Below are 21403 nucleotides of genomic sequence, written 5' to 3' on the forward strand. Positions count from 1 at the left end.
AGTGTGTACGTTCTGCTGGGGAGGAGAATCCCCAAGAATTCAAAACCAGGACAGAAGTTAGCTCTCAGAGAAGCTGTGCTCCCTGTCCATCCCTGGAGTGCTGATCTTGTCTTCTTGAGTGGTGGGTGGTAGGAGGGTGCAGCTGCTTTTTTACAGAAGAAAAGGGTCCTGATAGAACCTGACATCAGCCACCCTCTTCCCTCTGCCCCGGGAAAGCAGGAGACAGGTTAAAAACAGAAGCGCGACCGTTTCTTTATTAAATTATACAAAAAGGGGAGGGGAGGGGAGGGGAGGAGGGCAGCTGTGGGGCTCGGCCCCAACCCTGGCCCCACCCCGGCCTGGCGCTGTCTGAGAGAAGGGGATCTGAGGGAGACTCAGGGATCAGGCAGGGTAGGGATGGGCAGGACACGAGGCTGGGATGCAGAGGTGAGGGAGGAGAGGCTACCAGAGGAGGGGTGGGGAAAGGAAGAGGAGAGCAAAGACAGGGAGAGGAGCAATTGGGGACCAGCTGGGGAGCTCAGATGGAGCAGGTCGGGAGGTGGAACAATGGCAGAGTGAGGATGGAAGGGGCAGTGTCTGGAGAGGCGGACATGAGAAGGCTGGGGACAAAGAGGGTGGCAGTTCTGGTGCAGGGCCCAGAGCAAGGAACCAGGTGAAGAGTGGCTGCACTCGTCTGTTCCCACCCCCACCTCCAGGCCCCGAGGGGCCTCCCACCCCCAGCCCATTGGCAGGGGGGGGGCGGCTCATGCCGACGCCCCATTTTCTGTCTTCTGCCGCTTGGGATCCGCTTCATCCTGTGGAGGGAGAGTTGGGGTAGCTGCAAAATGGGAGAGGGACCTCCCCCTGTCCCTGCCCTGCTCCAGCCCCCGCCCGGGCACCACAGGCATCCAGGTCCAAGTCCAAAGGGCTCCCAGCCCCTGCTGCAGCCCTGACAGCCCCTCAGGCCCCACAACCCAGCCCAAACCTCCTCTTCAGCAGCTCTCTTCAGCGCGGGCCCTTCGTCGTCATCTTCTTCTTCTTCCTCATCTGAGGAGCCAGAAACGGGTCATTGGGGAAGGGCAGGAAGCTCTGGCACAGACCCCCTGTGGTCGCCCTCAGCCCTGCTTCAGGTCTTCAAGCCCACCCTGACTCTGTTCCTTTGAGCCCAGCCTCCCCTGCCCCTCCCCACCTTCTTCTTCCCCCTCATCCTCCTCCTCTCCGTCCTCAGCAGTTTCTTCTTCTTCCTCCTCAGCTCCGTTCTCCTCCTCCTGCGGGGGACCAGGAGGGAGAGCAGTGTCAGGCTGGCCAGGCTGGCGGTATGCCTCCACCACCACCAATGGCAGGGGTGTTGAGGGCCCAAAGGGTGGGGCGCGGAGGATGGGAGGGGCCAAAGCAAACGCAGGACTCAGCCCCCCCCCCCCCCCCGGGGGTAACTGGAGGGGGGATCTGAGTCTCCACCTGACCCCTGCGTACCTCCACCACTTCTTTCTTTCGCTCTTTCCGGCTTGCCTTCTCCTCCACCTTCTCTTTCTTCTCCTTCAGGTCCTGCAAGAAAGAGGTCACCTTCCTCTCACCACAAATGAGCTGCAGCCGGTCCCTCTCGCCCCGTTCTCCCTCTGCAGTGAGCTTAGAGGAGTGTAAAAACGGAGGAGTTGGCCACAACAGCTCAGAGGCAGAACAGAGGTCCTCAGGTCCCTACGGCCACAAAGGGGCTGAGACCAGACACCTTCCCCAAGACTCAAGGGAGGAGAGAAAAGTGATGAAGATAGAGGAATGGACAGCCAAGGTAACTGCTCATGACCCCCATCAAGTTCTCCAAAACCTCCTGGGCTGAAGAGTTCAGCTCAGCAAAGCAAATCCCCTCCATCTGCTGGCAGCCCTGATGCCCCACCCCCTCTTGAGGTCCCTCCGCCTTCCTGGCCTGCCCCCTCCCACAGCCTGCCCTGCTCTGCCTTTTGTCTACCTCTGGGGCCTTTTCCTGAGTATTCTCTCTCCTGGGCATCCCTCCCGGCTTCCTCTCTCAGCCTTGAATGCCTTTGTTTGTCTGTGTGTCCCCCAACTCCTCAGCCTCCTACTTGGCCAAACACGACAGGAATAGGGAGAGCACCCCAGCCTGATGCACACCTACTCCAAACCAGTTCCGAGTAGTTTCCTCCTCCCTAAGCCCAGCCCCTGGTGCCAGCAGTGGTGTGGAAGGGTAGAAGTCACCATTTCCAGGGGGAACATAGGTAAAGTATGATAAAGGAAACATGGAAGGGAGAGGGTATCGGACATCACAGATGGAGAGAAAGACAAACAAGGTCTGGGGTGGGATGGGAATGTAGTAGGGGAAGGTACCTGCCTAGAGTGCCCTCCCTCCACTGCCCCCCCTCTCTCCTTCACCCCAGGAGCCCACCCAGCAGGCACACCTTTGATGTCTTATTCTGATGTGGCAGACAGGAGTTGTGCATGGGTCCCTTCTCTCTGGACATCACACTGGCCCTTCCAATTTAGATTCCAGTCCTCTTTCCACAACCCCCCACCCCCACCCCAACCACCCTTGGCAGGCACTGTTCAACTGTGGATGTCCCTGTGCCATCTGATGTGGTGCTGGTTTGCAACTCTGTGTATCTGATTCCATGTGGATGGAAGTTTTCTGTGTGAGTGGCTCTCCCGGGAGGGTGTGTCCTTTCTGGAACAGGATCGGGAATAGGAGTAGAGGTTGGTGCAGAATGGTTGACCTGGAGGGACACTCAATTCCCTTTTCCCTTTAAGAGGAACACAGAACACTGGACCCTCTCACTCCAGCTAGGTTTCTTCATGCCACTTCCCTGCTCTCATTTCCTTGCCACATGGTGGGGATGGCATTTCTACTACCTGGTGGGCTCTCCTCTACATCCTGGGCCTAGAGAGCCAAGGGCTAGTCAGCTTCTCTCTGGGGGCCCCAGCACCAGGTCTGTGCTGCCCTGGCCTGAGTTTCCCATCTGGCCTGATAAAGAGAGAGAGGGAGGGAGGGAGGGAGAACGTCAGGGAGGGAGGGAGACTACCAGAGACCAAAGTCCAAGGGGCCGGGCCCTCTCCTCCCCTGTCCTGTCCTTCTGGTCACTGTCCTTCCATGATCCCTTTTCCAGGAGGGTATGTGACCTAGGTCTTGTGCTAAGCAGCTCCCTGGCCTCATTAACTCAACACAGGCACACACACTGACACAGGCTGACACCGATTCACACACACAGCTACAGAGGAGCGCCCACGAGATCCGGAGACACATGGCCCGGTGTTTGGGCATCCTGGCACACACTCTTGAGACAGCACGAGAGCACAGCAAAGCCATTCGGCACTCACAAAGCGGCAACATGGCTCCAGAACATCTACGTCTCCACATGCACACATGTAACTGACACGGGCAGTCCCACACACTTGCTGGATTACAGACATACAAAGACACCTACTCAGTGAAGTCACATGCCACCGCACAGCCCACCGGAGGGCCACACGGCACACCTTATCAGCTCTCACACATAGCCCCTCTCTGCCACTGCCTTTAATCCCACTGGTTGCCCTCTTTCACTTCTGGGGCCTCTAGGAGACCTCTGTGACCTCCTCAACAACCAACCCTACCCCCTCCCCCAAAGTCGGGCTCCCAGCCCCCAAGCGCTGGCCGAATTAATTTCCCAAAGCGACACTCAGCAGGTTCCCTAGGGAAATTAGAGGAAGGCTGGAAGAGAGGCAAGGGCAAAGGGATGGGGCCAGGGAAGGGAGCTGATGAGAGCAAGGACGGCTCGATGCAATGCCATGTAACGCTGAGCTTCAGCTTTCTCGAAGGCTATTCCCGCCCCGCTTCTGATTTTTAGGAATCCAAGACTCTTTAAGCGTGAAGGGGGCGGGGGGGGGGGGGGTGAGGGGAGAGGCTGGAGGGGGCTCTGGAGAGAAAAGAAAGCTGAAGGCCAGTGGGGTAAGAAATGGATATAGATGGAAGGGAAGGAAAAGAGAGAAGGAGAAAACAGACACAGGCAATAGCTGTCCGAGCACAGAAGCAAGAGGCGGTCGGGCCTCGAGGGGAGGGGCCCGAGAGCGGCAGCCTCCCAGGAGAGTCCTGTTTACTCTGGAGGATCTCAAACCGCTTAGGAGAGGAAAGGTGAGGTCAGACTGGAAGGAGAGCCGGGGAAACGGGGCGCGGAGAGACGGAGCGGGGGAGGGGCACGGTAAAGTGAGCCGGGGCGCGCTCCGACGGGAAGCGGACGGGGTAGAGGCGCGCGAGCCGGAGCCGGAGCCGGAGCCGGAGAGGGGTGGGGACGGCGGCGGGGGCCGGGCGCGGGCCGAGCGGCGAGGCCGGAGCCGCGGCGCGCGGCGCTCTGGAAGCTAGAGGGCGCTGGCGGGAGCCGCGCGAAGCGGGGTAGGCAGCGCCGGGCAGGGGAGCGGGGGGGAGGGCGGAGTGGGGTCCGCCGGGACCCGGCGCCAGGGCAGCGTGGGGCCGTCGGGGTTAGCGTGGGGCGCAAGACCGCGCGGAGCCCGGGGATCGCGCGCGGTCCGGGCCGCCGCCGTCCCCGCCCGTACCTTGGCGCTCAACTCGGCCGCTGCCTCCACGCTCTTCTCCGACATGGTGCCGGGGCCGGGGCCGGGGCTGGCGGGGAGCCGGGGTCCCGGGGCCGGGACGGAGGGGCCCTGGACGGCGGAGGGTGGCCGCGGCCGGAACCTGGCGCGGTGGCGGCGGCGGCGGCGACAGCGGCAGCGGCGGCCGCTCAGCAAGCTGGGTCTCTGGAAGAGGCGGCAGAGGCGCGCGGGGTGGGGCGGGGGTGGGTCTGGAGCCGAGACCCGCAGGGCTGCGGCCGTCCGGAGGGCGGGCGGAAGGGTGGTGCGGGCGGTGGCCGGCGCGCTCCGGCCGCGGTCGCTCGGTCCTCGGCTCGCCGCCCCCGCACCAGCAGAGCTGCCGCCGACCAGCCGCTGCCGCCCCCGGGCAGGGAACCCGCTTATAAAGGCGGCGCTGCCCGACGGGAGGGGCTTCCCAGGGGTGGGGCTGGCGGGAGCGGGGAGGAGAGGAGAGGGGAGGGGGATGAAAGCGGAGGTTGGCGAGGTGGGGATAGGAGGATGAAAGCGAGGGGAGGGAGCGCGCGAGAGGCGGGAGGGAGGACAGGACCAGGAGGGGAAATGGAGAGACTGACGGTCGAGGAGAAAAGGAGTGGAGCGAGGAGGTGGAAAGGGGTGGGGTTCCTGCGGGGAGGGACCTCTCCGAATCCCGACCTACTGCCTGCGAAAGTGGAGTCTGTCTTTTGGGGGCGGACTGGAGGGATGGCCAGAATCCTACTGACCCTCCCCCAACCTCCCCCCCGTCCCCCCGCAAGAAATCCTGAGATTTTGCCAAGGGATGGGGTGGGAGAAGCAGATGGAAAGGCCGGGCAGGTATTTGAGAAACCAAAAGCTTAAAGAAGAGGAAGAGGGTGGCGGAGCTACTTCCACATCGCGCTGGCTTTCCCTTCCCGTCCTGCATCTCCATTCTCTGGCCTTAAGATGGAAGGGCCAGAAGGGCAGCCCACTCTCTGTCCTTCCCTAGGCTGACATTTGTGACCCCTACTGGGTTCCTCCCGTCCTGGATCTTTCTCGAGATCTAGAGGTGTCAGAGGCTCTCCAGGCTCCTTCCTTCTCTTCCATCTCGGACCGCTCTTATTCGCCCATCTCATCTCACTTGTCTTCGCCTGGTCCTTCTTTTTCTCTTCATCCCTGTTCATTCATCTGTACCCAGACCCCTCCCTCACAATTTATACCTCACATCTCTCATTCTTCGGTTGCCTCTTCACCTCTCATCTCCCTCTTCTACCCTTCCATCTCTGATCTCTCCCCCCCCCCCCCCCAGACCACACTGTTCCTGTCCCATGTGAGTCTGTCACCTGGCCTTATATCCTTCGCTGATTCCCTCCAACTCCTCTCCAGGTCTTGATTGTCCACATTTTCCCTCTCTTTCCTTTTCTCTTTCCTCGGTTGCCATCTTCCCTAGCCTTTCTGGATTGTATTTGCCCCCTTTGCAAGGGGTTCAGGTCTGGAGTTCCAGCCCCGCCCTGTACCACTTATCCTCAGTTCCAGGCCCTCAGTCTTGGTATCTTTGGATGATTTTGAGGAGCTTGGAATTTCAGGAGCTGGGTGTGTTAACCGTCAGGAAGGTGGATGGAGTGGAAGGCTAGGGTTTGGAAAAAGATATCTTTGGTGTGTGTACACTCCCATATTTGTCTATCATTATCATTATTTGTCTTATTATTTTCATTTTCTTAAGAAGGACACACTGATCAATTTCTCTTTCTGACTCTTCTATCAGTTTCTCGGTCTCCATCTCCTCAAAAATCTTGGAGCCCCACCCAGGTTTTTCCTTGCCGGACAGACTCTGATCATCGTTCTCGGAGATCTTTCCATCTCTATCTCGATCTGTTTCTCTGACTCACTCACTGATGTCTTTAGCGATCTCTGACCCGCTCCATCTCTGTACTCTTCTTGCTTCATTTCTCTCCCTCTCCCCTCTCCTTTACCCCCCACCCAGTCTCCCAGTCTCGCTCCCTCCTGTCAGTCTCTTTCCTCTCCTTCCCACCCTCCTTTCCTCATCCCCTTCTCCACCTCCCAGCCCCGCCTGCCGTCTCGGACACCCTGCTGGGCTCTTACCCTGTTGCCCTGGTAACCGCCCCCCACTCCGGTCACCTCCACTCCCCTCCCCCCTCCAATCACCGCCACCAACAACCTCCATCCACCTTCCTCCTATTTTTCCTCAGAGCCAATAGAAACCCTGTTGCCAGGTGGAATGCTCATTTGAATCAGCCAATCCAGGAGTCTAACTGCTTGCCCTGCCTTATATGGGGATTTGAGGAGGGCCACTCCCCCCACTCCAGCCCCACAGGGGACCAGCCCCTCCACTGTCCTTTCTCCCCGCCCTGGAGAGAGCCTGGGACCCTCCCTCTCACCCTTGTAGGAGGGCCTGGCCTCCCATTTCTCTAACTGGGACCACCGGGGTTAGTGTGGGGAGTGGGCCGGACTGTGGGCTGGGCCTCTGGGCCGGGGGTGGGAATGAGGTGTGATTAGGAAGGGGAGGCGGAGGGAGCCGGGAATTTTGCCCAGGGAGGGGTGTCTGGGAGCGGAGGCAGCTGCAGTGGAAAATTCCAGGGAGATGGAGAGGCAGAGAATGGGAATCCTGCCCCAAGGCCCAACGGAGTGCCTTGAGAATCTAAGAGTTTGGACACTAGGGTCCCCAGGGACCACAAGAAAAAGATCCAGGAAGCAGAAGGCCTGGATCTAATTCCCTTCCTGCATGGGAGAAGCATCTCTTATGCTTTCCTGTCTGGTTGGACAGCAGACCAGTCTCCTGAAGTCTTGGCTTCAGGAGAAAGAAGCTAGAAGTGAAACTTAGGATGAATTTGGAGTAAGCCGAGAGCTGAAAGCCTAACCCCATACCCCTTAGGGTTAGTCTCTGGGCCTCTGGGGCCAGTGGTGTTAAATGATGCCAGCTTGTGTTTGGTCCTTTCCAGAGAACTATTTCTGAGACCTTGTAGAGGCTTGCCTATTCATAGGGTTCTATTACTCCCCAGTCCAACTGAGATTTTCTCCCACTAGTTGAATGGGGAAACCTGGTGCTTCTTACAAATTTTCTGGAGGTTGGAAAAGGGAAGCCAGTTGAGAATAAGGGAGGCATGAGCCCCTGGAAACCAGGACTTCTGGCTTGACATCCTAGAGATTTACTTCATTACCGTCTGGAAGGTGTTCAATTCTAATTATTACCTTCTCAGTCTTTTGAAATGTAGCAAGTGGTTCTTCAGTTTCCCCACTAAGAGTGTCAGCTCTGTGAGGGAAGGACCCAGGCAGACTTTTTATTTTTTATTATTATTTTGTTAAGTAATCTCTGCACCCAACCTGGGACTCGAACTTACAAACCAAAGATCAAGAGTCACATGCTCCACCGACTGAGCCAGCCAGGCGTCCCAATTGCTATCTTATTCCTAAGTGAATTCTTCCCTCTCTCCAGTTTCCTGAGGTTTTTCAGCTTGCCTGTTTATCTGATAAGTTAAGTGCTAAGGAAGGCCTAGTTATCAGTGAAGGCATTGGACAACAGAAACCTGAAAGTTGGACCTCCCCACTCCTCACTGCTTTTTTTATTCTCATTCCACTTACAAAAACTCATTTTCTATTCCTCATTTTTCCTTTTTTTTTTTTTTTTATCTTTGCAAAAGTCAGTGGAGAGTTGAGAGGAGAGGGACCCCTAGAGAGATGCCTAAACCAGCCTAAGTTTGCTCACGTTTGAGTTCATTGCCTACAGGAATGTTCCTTAAGAAATCCTCTTCACAGTGTGCCCCGTGGCTCAATCGGTTAAGCATCTGACTCTTGATTTCAGCTCAGGTCATGATGTCACAATTCCGTGGGTTCGAGCCCTGTGTCCAACTCTGTGCTGACAGCGCAGAGCCGGCTTCAGATCCTGCCTCTCCCCTGCTCATGTGTGCGCACCATGCTCTCTCATTCTCTCTCTCTGTCCATCAAAAATAAATAAACATTTTTAAAAAAGAAAAGAGGGGCGCCTGGGTAGCTCAGTCGGTTGAGCGTCCGACTTCGACTCAGGTCATGATCTCGCAATTTGTGAGTTTGAGCCCCGCATCAGACTCTGTGCTGACAGCTCGGAGCCTGGAAACTGCTTCGGATTCTGGGTCTCCTTCTCTCTCTGCCCCTCCCCCACTTGTGCTCTGTCTCTCTCTATCAAAAATAAATAAAATATGTTTTAAAAATTTTAAAAAAGAAAAGAAAAAAAAAGAAAGCCTCCTCACAACAGTAAGGCACATCCATCATGAACACTACCCGTCCAGTTGTATCCATCATCATGTTCTATGCACTTTTAAGTAGAGGTAAACTTTTTAAATTCCAAGTTTTCTTTTTGCCCCCTTTATGAAGCCTGAACCCTTGCATTTCAACAAATTTTTATTGAGCTCTTCCTTGGTGTCAGCCACCACGCTCTGTGATGGAGACACAAAAGCTGAAAAATGGTCCCTGCCCTCAAGGAACAGATGGGGAGATTTCAAGGGCAACCTGAAAAGGGACATGTGTCCAGCACTCTATCTACCAGGCAAACCAGACAGCACATGGTCCCCTCTATCAGTACACTTTTCCAAAATGCCTCCCAGATCTCTCCCGGTTTTCCAAATCCTTATACATTGTTCCCAACTCCAAACAGCCTCTGTTGGTTCCTCCACCCTTACTGATGGTCTCCCCCATCCCTGTGCGCTAGACCTAGCACGACTGGAGGCACCACAGAGGAAGAGCTCAATAAATCATTGAATTCCAAGCCCTGACACATCATTTCGGACCCATTCTCTGAGCCTTCTCTACCTTCTTCTTTGAGCAGGCCCAGGAAACACACAACCCACTCCCAGGACACTGACTTGCCTCTCTCTCTGACTTGGGATTTTCTAACTACTGATGTCCTGGTGGTCACTGTCTTTTTATGCTATCATCGTCACAACCAAAAGTTGTGGGCTTTCTTACTTCCCCATGAACCTTCTCTCCAGCAAAAAGAATTGGTTTTACCATCCTACGTCTCCTCCAGATTTTTTTTTTTTTAATTTTTTTTTTCAACGTTTTTTATTTATTTTTGGGACAGAGAGAGACAGAGCATGAACGGGGAAGGGGCAGAGAGAGAGGGAGACACACAGAATTGGAAACAGGCTCCAGGCTCTGAGCCATCAGCCCAGAGCCCGACGCGGGGCTCGAACTCACAGACGGCGAGATCGTGACCTGGCTGAAGTCGGACGTTTAACCGACTGCGCCACCCAGGCGTCCCTCCTCCAGATTTTTTGATTGGCTTCTTTAATTCTCCATGCCCTCTTCCTGACCTCCTTCACTTTTAGACCAAGCATAGTTTGCCACTGCCCGACCCTCTACTGCCCTCCTTTAATTTCTCTCCATGTGCACTCTTTTCAAAAAGGCTTCACAGACCCTCTGAAAAGTCCAGAAGGAACATTTATAGGTGCTTTCTGGCTCTGTCCAATAAGATTTTCTGTGATGATGGAAATGTTCTATATCTGCACTTTCCAATGCAGTGGCCACTAGCCACGTGTGGTTATTGAACACTTGAAATGTGGCTAGTGCAACTGAGGAACTACATTTTTTAAAAATTAATTTATTATTATTATTATTATTTTATTTTATTTTATTTTAATTTGAGAGCGAATGCAAGCAGGGCAAAGGAGCAGAGGGGGAGAGAGAGAATCTTAAGCAGGCTTCCTGGGCCCCGGGATCCTGACCTGAACTGAAATCAACAGAATGTCCAGAGCAACTCTGGCTGCTGTGTTGAAAGTCACATGGGCCATTGTTGTTGTATACTTTACCGTAGGTGCACGTCCGCTCAGGGTTTCCACAGTTTCACAAATTTAACACACCATGTGGCTGAGGCAGAGGACAGAAAGTAAAAATGAAAAAGCTACAGGAAAATGTTACCAGGCATGACAGCTAGAGACTCATTTTGTGCAGAGGGAGGACTCAGTAACCAGGAGAAGGCAATGAATGACAGTGTTGCCCGAACACTTGCCTGTGACTCAGCCTCCCTTAGCGATTCCACATGTATTTCCCTGGTTTTAAGCCCCACTGCCAGCACAGACCTCAAATATGGATGACTCTCAAACCCCTCTCTCTAACACTGGGACTCCTTCCCTTCTGTTCATCAATTCTTGGATCCTCTGGAGCTCTTCAAACCTGACATGATCCAGGTGAAATTCCCTTGTTTTCTAGTTCAGTTAAAGGTACTGTCCTTCACCAGTTCATTCCTGCCGCAGAGTCATCCAAGACCACCTTTTCTTTCCCTCCCCAGGACTCCCACATTTCACTTTCTAAAGATTCCTTAAGTGACTCCCCTCTCTCCAAACTCAGTCCTGTCTCACACTTGTTGACTTTAAGCTTAATTCACTAGGGTTTTCAACCATGATCTAAGAATGTTTGTATCTCCAGCACTGACCTCCCTACCTGGCATATTGGAGAAGCTTAAAAATATTTCCTGAAATGCACAAACTGACTTTCTACCTAAAATACAAATGGACTGTTGTCATTTCCCTACATAAAACCTCTTGATAGCTTCCCCACACCTATAGGATGAGGTCCAGAAGCAAACAGGGCCCTTCAAGTTCTAGTCCCTTTAAACCTATGTACTCTTATCTCTCAACACTGTTCCCTCAAAAGTTTTGCTTCATTCAATGTTTTCCTCCTTACAGTTCTTCCCAAATGGAGCAAGCGTACTTTTGCACTGATCGCATATCCTGCCTGGAGTACTCTCCTGGATTCCCTACCCCAGTCCCCAGGTCACTGACTCCTTCTTCTGAACCACTTTTGCACTTTTAATATACACTTTTCTCTTGCAGCCTTCATCACAGGATTATAATCAAATCCATGCTGCCTACCCTTGCTAAGCTGTGAAACTTCTTGGGCAGAGACCATGTCTTCCTTGTTTTTTTATTCCCAGCACCTAGCACCATGCCTGGCACATAGTAAGAGTTCAGCAAATATTGACAGGAGCTACCGCACAGGTAGCACAAACTCCAATCCTTATGTCTATGTTAATCACAAGGCCTTCTGCCTCCTTCAGAATGTCTTCTTGAAAAGATTAGACGATAGGAAGTTCTTAAGACTTAAAACCTCAAATTCTAATGCTGATTATTCACATTACCATATCTACTCAAGATGGTCTAACAACTAATACCTGTGGTCAAACTGCATATAGAATTCACTTATTTATTTTTATTTTTTTAATATTTATTTATTTATTTATTTATTTATTTATTTATTTTTTGAGAGAGAGAGAGAGAGAGAGACCAAGCGTAAGCAGGTGAGGGGCAGAGAGAGAGGGAGACACAGAATCCAAAGCAGGCTCCAGGCTCTGAGTTGTCAGCACAGAGCCCGACGCGGGGCTCCAACTCATGAACTGTGAGATCATGACCTAAGCTGACTGAGCCACCCAGGCACCCCTGGAATTCCCTTATTTCTGTTGTCTACATCTCCTTCTACTTTAAGGTAGTCAGCTGCTAAAGGTAAGACTATCTGGATCAGTTATCCTGTGTAGCCAGCCACATGGTCAGAATCTTACAGCCAGACACAATTTCAATATATTCTCAGACCAGTACTTGTAAGTTCTCAGTACAATGGGGAAAGCAGAATGGTCATTTCTTTCTCATTCAGGCACCCAGGTCAAGAAACTTTGGAGTTATTCTTGACTCTTCACAAAAATAAATATTAAAAAAATTATATATATGTATATATGTGTACATATATACATATATATAAAATCTGACCACTCCTCCTCCTCCACTGTTTCTGATCTACTCTAAGGTACCGGCAGATCTCACCTGGATTATGGCAACAGCATGCTAATAGGTCTGTTTCTCCAGAAAGGGACTATTTGTCCCCCAACAGGGACGATTTGTCTTCCAATAGTCTATTCTCCATACAGTAGTCAAAGTGATCCTTTTGTAGGTCTTACAAAATCCCACATTATCTGGCTTCCTTCTTTCTCTGTGACCTTGTCTCTTACTACTGCTCTTCCTATCTTCCTATCTTCTCATATCCAATAGTGCTCTTCCTCAGTCTAGGCACATTGCCTTCTTTGTGGTCCCTTGAACACACTAAGCATTCTTCTGCCTCGGGGCCTTTGCTCTTATGATTTCCTCTGCCCAGACTGCACTCACCTCATCTATTCCTGAGCTTGTTAGGTCTCTGCTTAAATGTCATCTCATCAGGGGGAACTTCCCTAGTCACCCTAAAAAGCAACCACCACTTCCCAGCTACTTGCCTATTCCTCTATCCCTCGTCTACCTTGCTTTATTTTTCTCTCACTACTGTATCTCCAGAGCCAGGAATATTCCCTGACACATAGTAGACATTTAATAAATATTTGCTGAGTAGATACGGATATGAAAACAAACTGAAAAGTTGACTTAAGAAACATGCTCCTGAGTCACTTTTTAATCTTACCCTGACCTGGTGTTCACAGTACAGCTTACTCTACCTAGGGCACCTTAGCACTAATTTTCAGGGTTTTTCTTGCTTCCCCAATACATATGTGCCTATACATACACACCTACACTCAATCACACCCATTCGCTTTGGCTCAGGCAGGAAATCCAGCCTCCCCTGACTCGGACATCATTGCCCCATCCTCATTCTGTCTTAATATCCAACTGTCCTGGGATTGCCCCAAATGCATGACCTCACAACCCAATGGGGGCTCCTTTTCTGGCCCAGCTCTACTCTCACAAGGACTTCCTGACTTTGACTCCATCAGATAGAGCAGGGAATGTGAGAACCACATTGTTTCTCTTCCTTCCCCAAATCCTATCCTCCTTGTGTTAAGCCTCACTCCTGGCAGGGTCCACACCCCTCCTACATCTTGTCATATAGAAGACAATCCAGTGACTGAAGAATTTCTGTTCATCAGAGTTCATTGGACAGAGATGGAAGGAAAGGGAAGGAGGGAAGGAAGGAAGGAAGGAAGGAAGGAAGGAAGGAAGGAAGGAAAGGAGGAAGGAAGGAAGGAAAGGAGGGAGAGAGGGAAGGTGTGAGGGAGGGAAGAAGGAAAGAGAAAGAGAGGGAGGGAAAGGGAGGGACAGGAAAGGGAAGGGAAGGCAAGGGAGAAGGGAGACAGGAACTCTGGTTGTGGGGGACATAAAGGTTACTTATAAAATTACATTCCTTCAATTTCTGGGGTAGATGGCTGCCTATGAAGTATGTCTCTGGGGACTCTGAAAACGAGCTCTTGCGCTTCCGTTTTCATCCCCACATATTCAATAATTTCTTTTTAACTTCAGACAAAGCCCAGGTTTGGAGCTTTGTCTCACAGAAGCTAAGTTGTAATCTGTAAATACTCTTAGGAGAGGTAATACACTGATTTAAAATCAGACAAAGGTAAAAATGACGGACATCAGATTCTTGTTTTGGAAGAAAGAAGAGAAAGTTTTCTACACACCTAAAAAGCAGTAGGTAGACAATAACAAGTAGTGGAAAAAGAAAAAAAGAGGAGGCCAGATCTCCTATCCAATTCTGTGAAAGTTGGACATAATGGGATGAGAAGGGAGAGGCTGGAAGGTGAGGGACCACACTTATAAGTCTGGGCCACAGAATGCTCACTGAGAGAATAACTGATCACATGCCAAACTGCCTTTGGGGCAAGAGGAAAAGGGGCAGTTGCAGAGTGGGATGTCCAGAAATAATCTAGAGAATAAACTTCAAAGATGTGACTAAGTCTCTTCCCCAGAAATATCAATGAAAAACAAATTTTCTTTTATGCTGTCTTTGTCTTTCTTTGGTTTTGCCAGTCTGCCAGCTTCTAAATTATCTGTCCCCCTCTGTCTCCACTATTGTTTTTCCCTCTTTAATAATGATCAAGTCCAGGGGCACCTGGGTGGCTCAGTCGGTTAAGCGGCCGACTTCAGCTCAGGTCATGATCTCATGGTTTGTGAGTGCAAGCCCCACATCAGACTCTGTGCTGACAGCTGGGAGCCTGGAGCCTGCTTCAGATTCAGTGTCTCCCTCTCTGTCTGCCCCTCCCCTGCTCGCTCTCTCTCTCTCTCTCTCTCTCTCTCAAAAAATAAATTAAAAAAAAAAATGATCAAGTCCAAAAAAACCTGAGAAGCCCTGCTCCCAGTACCTTTTTCTGAGCCACCAGGAACCCCCTCCTCCTTCACCCCTAGTGAAGTACATATTGGGAACAAGTGTTTCACGTTGTCAGCCTCCACACAGCACTAATATGGCTAGCAGCCAGAGTAAAGAACCAGGGAGAGCTAGAGTTTGGAAGAGTCTGGTTTAAAGTCCCTCCCTAGACAGTCCAAATTCCCCTGACACCCAGGGGGAGGGCCCTTCTCTCCAGTGGGGCCAGATTTTATGCAAGACATTTAGTATGTCAAAGTTTCAGTCTTTGGCCTTGGAGTTGGGTCTTCTGGGTCTGATTTCAGCTCCACCCCTGGGTGATCCTGGTTAATGGAGCACTCCACCCCTTCTTCCCCCAAACTTTAGACCCTTGACCTACCAACCTACCTGCCTAAAGGCAAGAAAGATCAGTGCAGGACTCGGAGCTCTTGAGGACACAGCAGTCGGAGAAAAAGAAAGGGGAGAGACTGGCACTAAACTAAATGATTTCAGAACTACAACCTTTGCCCAGACCTACCCTTCACACAGGGTAACTGAGGGGTCCAGGAGCCTCGCCAACGCCAGTTCCCAAAGGGCTGTAGTTCCAGCCTGGCCGAAGAGCGCCATCTGGCGGCCAGCCCTCCCAACCTGGATTCTCTTTGGACCCGCCGGAGTTCTCGAAGCCAGAGCTAGACAGGGGCAGAACTGTCACCTCCTCCTGTACGTCACTCCGAGGACCCCGCCCCTGCTTGGAACGCGCCTCCTCCCGACGGGACTGGCCCTAGCGCCTCCCCCGCAGAACGGCCGCCCTTCCTCCCTCTTGGGCTGAACGCCGCTCGGGTAGAAAAATCTGCTTAATGTTCCCCCCAGGATCCGCCCCACCCAGTCGCCCACAGGGAGCCCGCCCCTCCTCCCCATGGGAATCTGCCCCACGGTCTCTTCCTTCCCCTGAGGGAACGTGCCGCACCGCCCTCCCCCGCCCCGTCCCTCCCGAGGAAGGGGAGCCTCTGCTCCTCCCCCACACCCTCGCAGGGAGCCTTTTCCAGTCCACAGAGCCCAAATCCAGGTTAGCGATGAGGCCTCCCCTCCCCTGGTCCCCGGAAGACCCCGCGGCCGCAAGCTCCGCCGCCCGGGAAGCCGGCCCCAGCCCACTCCCCTCGCCCGCCAGTGGGCGGAGCTCCGCGGGCCCGGCCCCGGGGCGGGCTGTCCCATCGTGACGTCACTTCCGTCCGGGCCTGGCCGCGGTTCGGGCTCCGTGGGCCGAGGGGGGGTACGGAGGTGGCAGCCTTGGGAGGAGGCGGCGCGGGAGGCCGAGGAGCACCAGCCCGGACCAATCCCGCGTCCCGGGCCGCAACCCCCGATTCTGCAGCGCACCGAGAGGCGAGACCGGCCGGATGGGCCGCTGAGCCCGAATCGGGGACCGGTGAGGCTCGAGCAGAGCGGGCAGCCGGGGCCAGGGCGGGAGCGGGCCCGCGGGGCTGCAGGGTCTGGGATGCGGGGAGGGGAGAGGGCCAGGCCTACCGCTCCGGCTCGCCCGGCGGTGAGGCGCGGGCCGGGGGAGCGGCAGACAGGCGCGGTGGGGATAGTGAGGCCGGTCTGGGGGAGGCCTGGAGGCGGCTCGGGGTGAGAAGGGGGCCAAGTGGCTGGGGTCATTGCTGGGGCGAGGGCCAGCCCTCGGGATTCGCATCTGGAACAGTGGCGTCGGGGGAGGGGGCTATGCTTCTGGCCAGGGCTCTTGGAAGAGGATGGCTGTGAGTGGGGGGAGGCAGAAGACTGCGAGGCTTGGAAAAATTTTCCACGGCCCTCCTTGAGAGGTTTGAAGAGCTCTTCTCTCCCGTGAGGGTGGTGTCGACCACCACCTGGAGAAGGGTCTCACTGGAGTTTAGGGGGTTCAGTTACAGCATTTGGAAGGGATAGTGTCCTGAGTCCCTTCACTGAGCCAGGTGTGCAAAAAACCTGGCTACCTCCGAGTATCTGAACCTCCACATCTTTACAGCGTGGAGCCCCCTGGAGCTAAAATCAGGATGTTCCGTTTTATGAGGGACGTGGAGCCCGAGGATCCTATGTTCCTGATGTGAGTATTCCCTCCCCCTTGTGTTCTAGGGCGCTCATCCTACTCCAATTCAGGTCTCTAAGTGATTCAGACAGACATCTGGGTTCCCATTGCTGGCATTGGCTGGAACCAGCTGGATACTCAACTCTAGCTCAGACATGGAGAGGAAATAGGCGTCTGTGCCACTGTTTCCCCATGACTTTTCTTTTTTGCTGGGGGAGGTGGGGAGTGGGTGTTGACTGTTTGGCCCTTCTGCCATCCACACTGTATACTCACTCCACAGGGACCCCTTTGCTATTCACCGTCAGCATATGAACCGAATGTTGTCAGGTGGCTTTGGATATAGCCCCTTCCTCAGCATCACAGATGGCAACATGCCAGGGACCAGGCCTGCCAGCCGTAGGATGCAGGTAATGGTGCTGCAACATACCTGAGACCCAAAGGAAGCCTGGAGGGTGGTTAATAAAGTCCTTGATCTTTCTTGTGCTTTAGCCAGCTTAGCAAGTGGAATGATCTTTTTTTAGGAGTGGGGGAAAGGATCTGCCAAAAGGGTTTTGTGATCCCCTTTTGAGAGGAGGATAGAAAAAAAGCTGGACCCATGGGCTTGGGATTGTAATGAATAGGATGTGGTCTCTAATTTGTTCTTTGTGTTTTCCTGCAGGCTGGGACTGTTTCCCCCTTTGGGATGCTGGGAATGGTGAGTCCTAACATCTTTGCGTCCTTCCATCTCAGACACATTCTAGGCCCTTAGATATTATTTACAAATGTGGCTCTCTGGAATAGCTTTATGGGTAACCCTAGAATCTTTTTAAAGTTGATTTATTTATTTTGAGAGAGAGAGAGGATGAATCCCAAGCAGGCTCCGTGCTGTCAGTGCAGAGCCCGACTCCGGGGTTCCATCTCACAAAGTGTGAGGTCATGACCTGAGCCGAAGTCAAGAGTTCTGTCACTTAACTGACTGAGCCACCCAGGCGCCCCTACAATCTTTTTATAGTGTTCACAAAGCTCTGGTCCTGTTGTGTGCTCTGAGTCCTGTGGGTTAAAGATGTTCACTTACTGACCCCTGCATTCTAGGAGCAATACCTATTAGGGAAATGTGATTGCCTAGCAAAGTTTGTCTTCCTGAGGATTGAGACGCAGTTGAAGGGCCAGCAAGAGATGGCTTTTTAGAGTTTTTTTTTTGTTTTTTACTATTTCATGCCCATCCCTTTTTTTGTAGGTTATAATTCATTTACTTGGGTGTGCTTCTTCTTTTTTTTTTTTTTTAACGTTTATTTATTTTTGAGACAGAGAGAGACAGAGCATGAACAGGGGAGGGGCAGAGAGAGAGAGAGACACAGAATCTGAAACAGGCTCCAGGCTCTGAGCTGTCAGCACAGAGCCCGACGCGGGGCTCGAACTCACGGACCACGAGATCGTGACCTGAGCCGAAGTCGGCCGCTTAACCGACTGAGCCACCCAGGCGCCCCAACTTGGGTGTGCTTCTTAAAGATAGGAGGAAATAAGGCAGTCAGGAGAAAGAAGATGGGATCAGAGCAGCCATAGAGACTGAGGAGGAAGGTAGCAGTATGTGGGAAGGGAAACAGAGAGGAACATTCCATGTACTGGCCATGCTAATGAAGAGACAGAGCTGTTGCTCCGTGTGAGGGAAGAGGAGAAAGGGAATGTGTAGCCATGTGTCTAGTGGGTGCCTAAACAAGATAATCTGAGCACTGACTTTGCTTTCCTGACTCTGTTTTCCATCTCTTTGCTGCAGTCAGGTGGCTTCATGGACATGTTTGGGATGATGAACGACATGATTGGGAACATGGTGAGGCTCTTGCGCCATACGCTTTTGCAGTCTTGTTCTCAGTGATGGCTGGCGACACCTTCTTGAGTCCTCTGAGGCAGGGGCAGGCAAGAGTGCGCTAGGGAAAGGCTCAAGCCGGATAAAGTCATTGAATCCAGAGAGCATTGTGTTCCCTTATCTGTTCTCGTGGCCTAACTAGGAAGCAGCAGGAGTAGTCTTATTAAGCATACGATTAAGGCTCAGTCTCTAAAGGTCTTTCTTGTTTATTGTTGGACTCAGAGGAATTTGGGGGGTACTGATGAGTCCTGATGTTTTCTCATTTCTCATGTTTTGTAAGAAAGATACAGACAGGAACAGGCAGCTGAAATGTGGGATCCCTTCGCCAGAGGGACCGTTCAGTCCTGCTGTGTGTTTTCCTCCACAGGAACACATGACAGCTGGAGGCAATTGCCAGACCTTTTCATCCTCCACTGTCATCTCCTACTCCAATACGGGTGATGGTGCCCCCAAGGTCTACCAGGAGACGTCAGAGATGCGCTCGGCACCAGGCGGGGTGAGTTGAAGGGCTTCTGATATCCCAGAGAAGGCAGGGTTGAATGACACGCACGGAAACCCTGGCTTCTTTTTTCGTGATTGGGTTGGGGGTGGTTTGTCTATCCCGGCTTGGTGTAGCCAGGCTTTGGAAGGGACAGCTGTGTGCTGTGTTCTGCTTCCTCCCAGATCCGGGAGACTCGCAGGACCGTACGGGACTCGGACAGTGGGCTAGAGCAGATGTCCATCGGGCATCACATCCGAGACCGGGCTCACATCCTCCAGCGCTCCCGAAACCACCGCACAGGGGACCAGGAGGAGCGGCAGGATTATATCAACCTGGATGAGAGTGAGCCTTCTTTTCTTCTCATCACCCTTCTGGCTTCCAGGCTGGTAGCCACTGGTCCCGTTCCTGCGAGCTAGGAGACACCAACCAGCTTTCTCTCCTTACCTCTGTAGATATTTCTTGGCAAAGTTCTGGGTGGACCTCCTAGACCTCCTATTCTTTTTTTTTTTTTTTTTTAATTTTTTTAAACGTTTTTATTTTTGAGAGACAAAGACAGCATGAGTGGGGGAAGAGCAGAGAGAGAGGGAGACACAGAATCCGAAGCAGGCTCCAGGCTCCCAGCTGTCAGCACAGAGCCCAACGTGGGGCTCAAACCCACAAACTGTGAGATCATGACCCGAACCAAAGTCGGACACCTAACTGACTGAGCCATCCAGGCGCTCCAGGCCACCTATTCTGACCTCACTTGAGCCCTGTCCTGTCAGCTTTAGGGGCTAAGTCAAGCCCTGGCAGTCTCCTCGCCAAGGAGAGGCCAACTGTCGGGATCAGTTTTTTTCTTTCTCAAGTCAATAAGTATTTATTTTATTATTTTTTTTTTTTTAAATTTTTTTTTTTTTTTCAACGTTTATTTATTTATTTTTGGGACAGAGAGAGACAGAGCATGAACGGGGGAGGGACAGAGAGAGAGGGAGACACAGAATCGGAAACAGGCTCCAGGCTCCGAGCCATCAGCCCAGAGCCTGACGCGGGGCTCGAACTCACGGACCGCGAGATCGTGACCTGGCTGAAGTCGGACGCTTAACCGACTGCGCCACCCAGGCGCCCCAATAAGTATTTATTAAGCACTTATTGTGTGCATGGCACTGTGCTCCTTAACTTCATAATTACCCCGTTCCTGATTTCCTTCTTGAGTAGTCCTGCCTTAGGCCTGCTGGTGGCTTCCACATTGGAATCGCTGTTGGCTATTAGCTCGTGGAACCATATGGAACCCCAGACTACTAAGAAAAGAAATTGTTGGTGTCCCTCAACATGTCCCCACACATAGTTTCAGCCTTTGCTCTATTTGTTCACCTGAGAAGGCTGTGGCTCATGCTTGCCTTTGCTTCCAGAAGCCAGCCTGTATATTTAAATGTCATGTCTGGTCTCTGTGCTCTTCAGGTGAGGCTGCAGCATTTGACGATGAATGGCGGAGGGAGACATCCCGATTCCGGCAGCAGCGCCCTCTGGAATTTCGACGGCATGAGGCTTCAGGGGGTGGGGGACGAAGGGCTGAGGGGCCTCCCCGCCTGGCTATACAGGGACCTGAGGACTCCCCCTCCCGACAGTCCCGCCGCTATGACTGGTGAGGGCCCTAGGCCCTCAGCCTCTCTTGTAAGTATTGAGGGGGAGGAATTGTAAGGTGTCAAGCACGGAGGGGGGGTTGAGGCACATACCTGTGCACATTCCTTTGTCATGAGGCAGAAGGAGTCCAGGTGCCCAGCAATTACTGCCTTTGATGGTGTAAGTTTTAGTTGGTGTGAAGAGAAGAATGCTGCCACTGGAATGGGAGAGTAAACCCAACTCCTGGCCTTTACGTTTTGTCTTTTGACTCGCTCTTCTCTCTTTCCCTTCCAGGTACAGGCTGAGAGGCTGAGAAATCATCCCCCAAATAACTTTTTCCTCTCCAGCTCCCACTCCCAATTTAATATTAAATTAACAGGCAAGCTGGCCCCCCACCTCTCCCTGGGGGTCTCAGGGAGAACCTTTCACTGCCCCCTTTACCTACTTTTTCCTTCTTTAATCCCCTACCATGATGAGTCCACTTCTCCTGTATCTGCTAACTTGATTTTTCATTTTGCTGCTCCATCTTTGAGCCTCCTCACCTTCCCCTTTCTACCCTCGCCATGCATCGAAGGGGCTTTTGGGGTGAGCTCTGGGTTTAGGGGCTTCCTCTATCCCTCAGCTGCCCTGGATCTTTGCCCACCTCCTCCTCAGATCCCCCACTGCAGAGGCCATAGCCCTTATCCAGGGCTGTGTGTGGAGGGAGAGGACTGGCTCCCAACCCTTTCTCCCTTCCCACTCCCTGCACATCACAGAAACCTTCCCTACACCCTTCTCTGCCTTTATTTTTTGATTTGTGCAACTTGTAACTAGGTGTTTATGGAATAAAGGAGAATGGAAAAAAGAG

General features: G+C 52.6%; 2 protein-coding genes across 2 annotated transcripts; one reads left to right on the top strand and one right to left on the bottom strand.

Annotated features, from left to right (window-relative positions):
* Positions 1-227: 227 nt before the first annotated feature.
* Positions 228-6422, bottom strand: PTMS (parathymosin). The gene is made up of 6 exons (XM_058682259.1): positions 6414-6422; positions 4513-5196; positions 1453-1524; positions 1169-1247; positions 965-1026; positions 228-794 (listed from the first exon to the last, which is right to left on the bottom strand). Exons 1-6 carry the CDS (start codon positions 6420-6422, stop codon positions 744-746), a joined length of 957 nt encoding a protein of 318 aa, XP_058538242.1. The 3' UTR covers positions 228-743.
* Positions 6423-15537: 9115 nt separating this feature from the next.
* On the top strand, positions 15538-21402 carry MLF2 (myeloid leukemia factor 2). Its single transcript, XM_058743869.1, has 9 exons — positions 15538-16000; positions 16574-16651; positions 16914-17040; positions 17292-17327; positions 18387-18440; positions 18844-18972; positions 19140-19299; positions 20395-20607; positions 20851-21402. Exons 2-8 carry the CDS (start codon positions 16602-16604, stop codon positions 20580-20582), a joined length of 744 nt encoding a protein of 247 aa, XP_058599852.1. The 5' UTR covers positions 15538-16000; positions 16574-16601; the 3' UTR covers positions 20583-20607; positions 20851-21402.
* Position 21403: the final 1 nt, after the last annotated feature.

Source organism: Neofelis nebulosa, chromosome 8 (assembly GCF_028018385.1).
Source record: "Neofelis nebulosa isolate mNeoNeb1 chromosome 8, mNeoNeb1.pri, whole genome shotgun sequence".
NCBI classification, from domain to species: domain Eukaryota; kingdom Metazoa; phylum Chordata; class Mammalia; order Carnivora; family Felidae; genus Neofelis; species Neofelis nebulosa.

Coding starts and splice junctions, on each gene's coding strand:
- PTMS (XM_058682259.1), bottom strand. Junction 1,027..1,168: donor GGATGAGGGGGAAGAAGAAG/GTGGGGAGGGGC, acceptor CTGGCTCCTCAG/ATGAGGAAGAAGAAGAAGAT. Junction 795..964: donor AGAGAGCTGCTGAAGAGGAG/GTTTGGGCTGGG, acceptor CTCCCTCCACAG/GATGAAGCGGATCCCAAGCG.
- MLF2 (XM_058743869.1), top strand. CDS start 16,602: ATGTTCCGTTTTATGAGGGACGTGGAGCCCGAGGATCCTATGTTCCTG. Junction 17,041..17,291: donor CTGCCAGCCGTAGGATGCAG/GTAATGGTGCTG, acceptor GTTTTCCTGCAG/GCTGGGACTGTTTCCCCCTT. Junction 17,328..18,386: donor CCTTTGGGATGCTGGGAATG/GTGAGTCCTAAC, acceptor TCTTTGCTGCAG/TCAGGTGGCTTCATGGACAT.